This window comes from Protobothrops mucrosquamatus, unplaced genomic scaffold, assembly GCF_001527695.2.
Source record: "Protobothrops mucrosquamatus isolate PMUCROS unplaced genomic scaffold, P.Mucros_1.0 scaffold2797, whole genome shotgun sequence".
Lineage (NCBI taxonomy): Eukaryota > Metazoa > Chordata > Lepidosauria > Squamata > Viperidae > Protobothrops > Protobothrops mucrosquamatus.
Genome location: NW_015388833.1, coordinates 75826 through 86188, shown reverse-complemented (window position 1 = coordinate 86188; position 10363 = coordinate 75826). Strand labels below are relative to the sequence as shown.

The following is a 10363-nucleotide window of genomic DNA, read 5'->3' as shown; positions in this document are numbered from 1 at the left end:
AGTTACCAAGCATCTGAATTTTGATCACATGATCTTGGGGATGCTGGAAAGGTCAAAACTGAATAATGGTCATAAGTCACTTTTTTCAGTGCTGTTGTAACTTTGGACTGTCACTAATAGAATTGTTGTATGTCGAGGACTACCTGTACTTTTAGCCATCACTCACTGACCACCATTTTCTACACAAAAGAAAGGGTCCCAACTCAGGAACCCCCATCTGGAAATTGATAATATAGTATTGAAGAATGTGTAAATCGGCATCATTATTGTAAGATATCATTATAACTCAAATGATCAGCAAGGGAAAATCAATGTAAAAAGTGTATAGATGGGGAAAAGAAGCAGGCTCACAAAAGTACAGGCTGCATTGGATGCACATATGTTAACTTAATGGCTTAGAAATAAGGGGTTTGACTATGTTTCCAGATCCTTTGAACAAAGAAAGCTTTTACTTAACCATAATTTATGGTTTCAACTACGAGCTTGGGAACAAGCTAATATTAAAGCACAATTACAGGTAATCCTTGAGTTACAACAGTTCATTTAGTGACCATTCAAAGTTACTATACTGTAACGGAATTAAAAAAAGTGACTTATGATACTTTTTCACACCACTACAGCATCCCTATGGTCACGTGACCAAAATTCAGGTGCCTAGCAACTGACTCATATTGATGATGGTTTCAGTGTCCTGAGGTCATGTGATCACCTCTGACAAGCAAAGTCAATGGGGAAGCCAGATTCACTTAACAACCAGGTTACTAACTTAACAACTGCAGTATTTCACTTAACAACTGTGGCAAGAAAAGTCGTAAAATGGAGCACAATTCATTTAACAACTGTCTCGCTTAGCAACAGAAATTGTTGTAAGTCAAGGACTACCTATAGTTGTTCTAATTGTGGGTGGAGATCTGTTTGTCATAGGATAGCTTAAAACAACAGTTGTAGGAAAAAGCTTATATCCGTTTTCAGCTTGCTATGAGGGACCAAAACATGTTCAGTGTTTACAAGCCAGAACTTGGTTTAAAGGTAATAGAAACTTTACTTTTAGATCATATTGTCAAAAATAATAACTTGTTCGATATGATTTTTACATAGCAATGTAGAGATGGTAAAAGACCTTTGTTAATAGCAGCTTTTCTTTTCTTTTTTGTTCCCCTTTACTATTCCTGGGATGTTAAATCCTAGAGAATATAGCCCTGCACCAAGGAGATGCATTACAGATTTTGTTCTAAACTACCCCAACACTGTGTTTCATTACAGAAATGTCAGGGTGTTTTCAAATGTTGATAGCAAAAGCTGAATTTTGCTGCCAAACTCTATTGAACAGGCTACATCAGTTTCACAAGTCAAATGTCTCTTAATTGATATGATGCTGATCAAAAACTTTGCTATGAATAGTACAGTGTTAAAATCTGAAAAGACCCATCAATCTTGCATGCACTTTGAGCATATTTTGTTGCAAATAGCATCCTAATTGATAGGCCTGATTATATGGTGAGAAGCCTAATTTGTATATCACAAACTGCAGTCCTTTTGTTACTGAGGAAGTTGACACCTTTACAAGAGAACAATATATGTCAACCAAAATATATGCCAATTAGGCCTTAGTGACACACTGAAATGAATGATTTCAGAATATGCTGTATTTACAAATAATATATGGTTTACAGCCACTTGCATTTCAAACAGCAGTTCTCTTTGTTGCTACTATTTTAAAACTGTAAGCATTGAAAAAGGTCACAAAAATATGTCCATTAGCACTGAAAGCCAGGAAAATGGACAGCAATTTGGTGTTCATTTAACTTTGCATTTGGTGGGATAGCTGCAAAATGTAGCTTGCTTAAACACTACCCAACAAAGTGATTGTTGCTTCACTTCATTATTAAAAGAGGATGTTTGATGGAAACCCATTGTTAACTATGAATGCATTGATGTGGTGACTTGTCATACAAAGCAGTTGTAAGCATGGTGCAAGCAGAGGTTGCTTACCTCTTCTAGTTTCATATCCTTCCTAGAAGACAATATTATCTTTTTAAAAAGTTATACTTGATTCCATTACCAACATCCAAAGACTGTTTGTAAATTAGGAAGGTATATATTCAGGTTTGCTGCGGAATGGAACAACTTGCTGAAGCCAACTCACCATGGCCAACTTGTACAATAATACCAAGTAAATGGTGGAATATAATCATTAAAGAAAGGATGCCAAAGAATGGACCAAATCAAATGTGAGTGACAAAATATTTGTTTAATTGTTTTAAAATTAGAATTTAGACTAGACTAGAATAGAATAGAATAGAATAGAATAGACTAGACTAGACTAGAATAGAATAGAATAGAATAGAATAATAGAGTTGGAAGGGACCTTGGAGGTCATCTAGTCTAACCCCCTGCTCAGGCAGGAAACCCTATACCATTTCAGACAAATGGTCGTCCAATCTCTTCTTAAAAACTTCCAGTGTTGGAGCATTCACTACTTCTGGAGGCAGGTTGTTCCACTGATTAATTGTTCTAACTGTCAGGAAGTTTCCTCTTAGTTCTTAGATTGCTTCTCTCCTTGATTAGTTTTCATCCGTTGCTTTCATCCATTGGAACTACACCAATATGGATTCATGTGCAACTGATATCCAATTATCCAGTAAGAATAGATTTTCCAGATAAGACAATGGTCTGAGATTAGTGTTGCTGCTTATATATATTTTTTTCATACAACCAAGAAATATTTAAGTCCATGGAGGAAGAGCATAACATCCTAAGTACATATCACATATTTTTATCATGCAATTTTTCTTCAGTCTGGGTGCACAGAGCTAGCACTAAGCCCGAGGACCTTATTTAAGAAATAAGATTAAGAAGTGGCCTACCTTGAACCCCCTTAGCTATTACTTTGCTTTCACCCTGTAGATACAGTGGTGCATTCTCTCTTTCAGCACTATTAAGCAAAGGTGCAATTGCACTTTCACCCAGTATCTGATGAGTCTTTTGTCTTTGTCTAATGCAATACAATAATTTGGGCCAGTTCCATATGCTGAGAAAATATCTGGATAAGCTCTAACTTTACATGGGCACAGAAGCATCAATGCTCATAAGGTTTTGAATGTCATTTTCTTACTGCAGTGACAGCAACCCTATCCTTTTGGCATAATGGAGCAAGGGCAGTGAAGGAAAAGAGTTCCTCTGTCTTTAAAATTAAAGTCCCCTTTTAACATCACTTTGGCATAAGAATATATAAGGTGCTTGAAATGTTAGTTTTTTTTATTAAGATTTGCACAAAAGCCTTCCACATTTCAAGATCAGCACGGTGTGAGTGTTTGCAGCACATCTTCTCTTACAGTTTCGCTGCCGCAGAAATGGAATCTGGAGAGTTTAAAAAAGCAGCATTAATGTATATACTTTGATGTCACTGTTGCAACAGCATGAACTTTAATATTTTGTATCACCGACTCTCAATAAGTGCAATTAATTCAAAATCACCTTTGAGGTATTTTATATATGGTATATGATAAAATGATATACGATTAGTTTTGTACCTTTGTTTTTATAATTTTGTACTTAGTACAAAATTATAAAAGAAAGAAAAGTAAGTAAGAGTAAGAAAAAAACGCCCATTTTTAATATTCAAAGAAGATATTTGTGGCTGCAACTCTGTACCCATGATATAGAAGTAAAACTATTTGCTTAAGATGGATTGTAATCAATCAGATTCTTATGCCCACTTTTTTTGCTGATTCCCCATCAAATTCTGTCACAGGTCCAAACTCTGTTACAGTCTTCTCACACCCAGGGCACCAGATTCACACAATTCAACAACAGATATTTTTTTTAATCAAGATCGACTATGTTACGGTCCTGATTAGCAAGACCTAATATAAACCTGACTTTTTCCTGACTTTGTTTTCAATGGATCTTCTTTACACACAATTTTGTCTAATCAAATATAAAGGAAATTAGCTACGGGAAGCACAGTGAGAAAGGATCATTCATTTAAGTATCCAAATTAGGCAAAAGCTGGATCCAATGGCAATAATCAATTCTGCCTGGCTCCTCCTCTTCCTTATCCAGAATGTTAAGACTCTCATTCTTCAGTGAGATGAGCCTCATTCCCAAATCGTATACATGCAAGTGGACACCATAGTTGCAGAAAAAGCAGCTAGTACGGGTAGCCAATGGGTGAAATTGGGGGCAATGAGAACACAAGCAATGAACAGTGGGAGAGTGTGGGGTTGAACAGCTAAGCCCTAGAAATGATCCTAGAAATCATGAACTCTCCATTCCACCTGAACCTTCTGGGCATCCAACTTTTCCTTGAGAAAGAGAAGGAATTTCACAAGAACTGGATTGAGCTGGATAACACCCTGTTCATCTCTACCCAGATACATACAGCTTATTATGAGATGATAAGAAATCTGCTGAATCAGGCTAAGGGCCAATCTACTTTAGCATTCTCTTCAACTCTGCGGTCAAACAGATGTACGGTATTTGTGACAGTCCCCACTGAGTCATGGCTGTCTTTTGTTTTCCAGTTCTTGCATAGAATCAACTATTTATAATATATGCTTATTAAATAGGAATTGTGCAATAATCAAACCCAGTAGTTACTGATCACCCTCTCAACAAATTTGTAGAATTTTCTTTTAAAACCAGTGTAAATTAGTGTCCATCATGATAGCTGAGAGTTTCAACGATGTCCTACTAAAATAGCTTTAGAATAATTTGGTATGTATAAAAAACATACAAGCTATCATGTTAAATTGTAAGACCCACATCCGTAGAATCTAAATAATTTTGAAAGTTTAATTTGTAATTAGTAAGTATGTTTCTTTTATTACTTGTTCTTGAACTAGTGAGGGTATACATACACATTTCCAGTTTCTCCATCTTGTACCATAATCTTCGAGGCTCCCAGTCGGGGGAAAGTTGGGTTTATGAACATGTTGTTCCAAAGAAATTTAACCTTAGTAATGGTTTCAACTTTAAGTTCCACATCTATTGGCTTGGTATGAATCTCACCAGGTCTGAGCCTCCCCCTTAAAAACAAAACAACATAAAACAGATAAAGTCATTTCATTATTTTTTTCTCCTTATACATACATGCATCTATTTTTTCCAGTCTGCACCTGGATCTTTGCTGCTCCCAGTTTGGGAAAAATTGAGTTAATGTTATCATTATCCTATTTTTTTTAATGTAAGTTATTTTTGAGACACCAATTTCCAAATCCATAAAACTGATTTTTTTTGTAGTGTCTTGTTTTAGGATAACCCTCCAAATTGAAAAACAAATTAAGCAATATTCATCAATATTAATATTCTAAGTTTTGTATGAGAGATGTTTACTTTAACCAAGACCTTTTCTTGCTTGACCTAGCTTCTGTGAAGTTTACTAAAAAGATGGCTCAAATGACTTGTGTAAAATTTAGTGCATCTGAAAAAAGAAAATTGGAAAAAAGATTACACATGCAAGAATACAGGACTCAGAAATTTATTTAGTAGTATATTTGCATATGAATATATTGCAGTAAGTTTCCCCCCCTTGATAACTTGCAAGAGTCAGATTAAATGCAATCTAAATGGAAATAATTACCTGTCATAACCATTTAATATATCCCAGCTAGTAAAACTACTTTCTGGTACTATAACATGTTATTGGCTGAGCTAAATATTAGTCAAGTAGCAAGTGACATATTTGTCTAATTATAATACAGCTTATAATTCAAACAGTCACAGCAAATGACAAGTGGAAACTTAACATCATAATAATTTGGAAAGTGTAATTTTAAAAATCCTTTGGAGAAAACGGCAGTCATAAACACAAAGATACTAAAATGAAAATGCAATGTGCTTAAAATAATTTTTGAGATAAATCCTCAAATAAATGCCTTTCAGATCAATTGAATTACAGTTCCTGGGATTTCCAACCATCTGGAATACCAGAAATTATGGGAGCTGTAATCTCAACCTGTTGAAAGGATATCTTATGGCAGGGACTCTTATAAGGGATTTACGTATCATTTGAAAATTAAATAAATGAAATCCAGAACAAATTTGATACGCATAGTTCTATATAATACCTGGATAAATCAGAATCCAGATTCTATTTTTATCTGACAAGATGGGGAATCAAATTCTAACTCTTGATTCCAATATTTTTTCTTGATTTCTTTGAGAGATGTTTCTAGATTGCCAACTAATGAAAAATTTTGTCATATGTCGCTTCTTGGTCTTAATATTAAGAACATATATTGTTCCCAGGGTTTTAATAATTTAGAACCAGGTGAGTAATTCCAGGTTTCAGAAGTTTTTAAATTACTCTTGAAATGGTTGTAATTACTTTCATTTTATACGTGTTTGTGAATGAAATAAATATTGGAATTTTTTTTAAAGAACAAGCAGTAGGTTAATACAGGAAAATCATCAATTGACAGTAATTGAAAGTATTGTCTGAAAGCATTTTACAGGAAGTTCTTGACTTATAACAGTTTGTTTAGGGACCAAAGGCACTGAAAAAAGTAACTTATGACCAGTTTTCACACGACCGTCGTAGTATCCCCATAGTCATGTGATCAAATTTCAGACGCTTGGCAAATGACTCATATTTACGACGGTTGCAGCGTCCTGGAGTCACTGATCCCCTTTTGCAACCTTGTGACAAGCAAAGTCAATGGGGAAGCCAGATTCACTTAACATCAGTTTGACTAATTTAACAACTGCAGTGATTCAATTAACAGCTGTGGCAAGAAACATCGTAAAATGGGACAGACTCACATAACAAATGTTTCACTTAGCAACAGAAATTTTGGCACTCAATTGTTGTCGTAAGTCAAGGACTACCTGTACATCATACTACAGGTAGTCCTCAATTAGTGACTGCTTCATTTGGTAGCCATTCACAGTTATGATAGTAATGAAAAGGTAGTTTTATGCTCAATCCTTGCATTTACAATATTCATAGGTCTCTAAGGCAAAGAAAAGTTGAAGTAAGATCTCAAGGACAATCATTGTTTCACTTAGCGACCACTTTGCCTAACAACCAAGTTGCCAGTCCCAATTGTGATCGCTAAATGAAGACTACCTGTATTTATAGTGGAAATATAGGATTATTTATTGTTTTTGTCAATTTTCTTCATTAGAGAAGTAAATGTATTCGGTCAGGATATTATAGCAGGAAATTCAGTGTATTCTTTTGCAACACTAGCTGCAGTTTTATTCTTTTCTATTTAATTTGTTAAACCTTATTTATTTATTTCAATATGGCAAAATTATTGACTGAGTACTCATTGGTATTGGAAAAATAAAATGATTCTGGTTATATGAAATAGTATATCAAATTGAATTATCCAGATGGCAAAATCTGAATGTAAAATCTAAATATATACCTACCAGTAAAATGTCAGAAAAATCTGTACATAAATACCTATAGATGTAAATTCTAAAAATGAATAAATCCTGACATCATATATTGATAAAAGTCCCACATACTTGCATTTCATTTTTGTCATGCTACTATGCTTTCTAAATGTGGTTCGATTTTTTGCAAAAAGGCTGGATGATATACTGAAACTAAATCTGAGAAATAAATAAAGTACCCTCCAAAGAATTCTTGAAGATAGGAAACTATTTTTAAATATTCTGTGATGTTAAAACAACACATGTATATTGTTATTTATCTTATTTATAAAATAAATATTTTAGATACACCTCTCAGATGAAGAAAATCAGGAAAGTAAAAATAACAAGTAAAAAATTCTACTTTTAGATGTGGTATTTCTCAAAACTTACCTGAAAATTTCATATTGCTTTGTGTTCCCTCCGCTACCATACAGGGCAATATTTATATATCCCAAGATGCTGCTTTTTCCAGACAGAGTGACTGATGATTTGTACCTCCAACCTAGACACCACCATTAATGAGAATTTAGTTTTAGTCAAGCAAGCTTCTATTACTACTAAAATTGACTGTTTATAATACACTCACAAAATGAGCTTCACTTTGAAGACCCAAAATATCAATTAGCTTTAATCAGGAAGGAATACCCCTATTTTATTATTCTCATGCAATAAAAATAGTGTTCCAGAGTCCATGTATTTTATTACGTATCCAAAATGTATGAAATCTGCTCATAATCTGGATTCCCCACAAATAATGTCACAAAATAGCTTAAATGTAGTGTGGAGGTAGAGAAGCTTCAATATAATATCAGGCATCATATATCCTCCTCCCCATCACCTTTTCAGTTTCAGATAGTGTCATTACAAAACCTGCTCAAAGTAAAAATGTAGATAACTGAAGATTAAAATCAGACCCCCCCCCCCTATGTTGTTCCACGAGGCTGATATGTTTTTGCTCAGCCTTGTGGGCTCTTATGAAGTTAAAAGACAGGCTGTTGAGCACTGTTTGCATTCATCTTTTAGGTGAACTTTAGGCTAAGGTGGGAAGCAGCTTCCCAATCACATATTATTTGGCTTCATGCATCTGTAGGAGGCATAGAGCTTCCCCCCAATTCTACCTACTATAATATTGGCATAGGCAGATATTCTAACAGACATTTGTCTGAAATGGTATGGGGTTTCCTGCCTGAGCAGGGGGTTGGACTAGATGATCTCGAAGATCCCTTCCAATTTTTTTTTATTATTATTATTATTATTATTATTATTATTATTATTATTATTATTATTACTACTACTACTACTACTACTACTACTACTACTACTATTATTATTACTATTATTACTTATAACTGCTTCTTACAGATGCATCTTACAGCTTAACTGATGTTTAGTGATCTAATTTCCAGCGGAAAAAAACCATATAATGTGATTAGCTTTCATTCCTTTTAGGGGAGAGCTATTGTTAGACATTCATCTTCTCTGTCAAGAACAGGAGTGGTCACCCATATTCTCTCTCTGTGTGTGTCTCTGTCCCTCTCTCTCTCGCCTCTCTGTTTCTATGTCTCTCTCTCGCCATTCTTATCCTCATTACAACCCAAACCAATCTTGGTTAATCATCTGGGAGGTAATCTGGGTTTTCTCCTCTCACAGTGATGAAGGTACTTGTGTCTGTTTGTGCGCATATATACCCAAGTATATGCAGATATAAATACACACAGTTGCAAGAAGACAAACATCAATCGTCCCCAATTCTCAGTCCCACACTTACGAGTAAAATTTCTGGCATCTCCAGTATTCAAATAAAGCTTAGTAAATCCAGAAGTGATTTTGTCTTTAAATTGAACTGCATAATGACCCATAGGGGGACATCCGCCTGTTGGACACGGGAAGCAGCTGCCCTAATAAAAACATAGAGAGAGGAAAATATTCAGTCCTGTTCGTTTCCTTTACATTTGTTGCACTAGTGGAAAATGACAGCTAATTATGCTGTCTTTTCCTTTCCCTGTCCTTTGTACTACTGAATAGTAATTTTCCTTGTTCAAGACAACACATTTTATGCCATGCTACAAGAGATATATATTTGTATATTTATTTTTTAAAAAACATAGTCAGAAGAATATTAAGCACTCTCCTTTCCAGCTGTACAAAATTTTAAGTGTATCCTGAAAGTTCAAAATTCAGCATAATTTTCAAAAATAGTGCCCAAAGTGTTGGGTGATTATTGAAGAACTATATACAGTTCTTGGGGTGGGGGTTTCCCCTACACACACTGTGTGGGATGCGAGTAAAGCTTACTTGAGGGGTTTGCTAATTTCTATGAACAATGCACATAAACGTAAGCAAATACAGAGTAGAATAAACTTGGAAAAAGAAATTGGGATTAAAGAAAAACTATTATCTCACCGGCCAACAGATATTAACTTGAAGGCTTCTATTAAACTACTTAAGGATCAATTTAATATTTTAATTGCTGACCAGGTGGCCACCAACTTGAAGTATATTAAACATAATACATTTGCTAATGCAAATAAACCAGGGAGATGGTTGGCCTACCAATTACGCAAGAGACAGAAAGCTAGACTTATATCTAAAGTTGTGGTTAAAGGCCGTGAGGTTCATCAACATGAATTGATCAAGAAAGCGTTTACAGAATTCTACTCACACTTATATGCTGCTGGGTCTACAAAAATTGAGGACATTGATAAATATATGCAATTCCCACCTATATTCAAACTTACATCGGAACAACAGAAATTGATGAATGATGAGATTACTGCAGAGGAAATTTTAAATGCAATTAAACAATTGAAAACTGGCAAAGCCCCTGGTACGGATGGTTTGACAGCAACCTATTATAAATCTTTGTCAGCTGAATTGATTCAACCCTTAAAAGTCTTATTTAATAGGATTATGTTGGGAGAACAAGTACCACAGTCATGGACAGGAGCTTTTATATCTTTGATACCGAAGGATG

General features: G+C 34.7%; 1 protein-coding gene across 1 annotated transcript in view; it reads right to left on the bottom strand.

Moving 5' to 3' along the window:
• Positions 1–3296: 3296 nt before the first annotated feature.
• Positions 3297–10363, bottom strand: part of LOC107296427 (inactive pancreatic lipase-related protein 1-like) — a 21927-nt gene continuing 14860 nt past the window's right edge. Inside the window, exons 9-12 of the mRNA XM_015825776.1 lie at positions 9158–9287; positions 7780–7891; positions 4863–5030; positions 3297–3360 (exon numbers count right to left, since the gene is read on the bottom strand). Of these exons, the coding sequence (XP_015681262.1) occupies positions 3297–3360; positions 4863–5030; positions 7780–7891; positions 9158–9287 (474 nt within the window). The remainder of the gene's footprint in view (positions 3361–4862; positions 5031–7779; positions 7892–9157; positions 9288–10363) is intronic.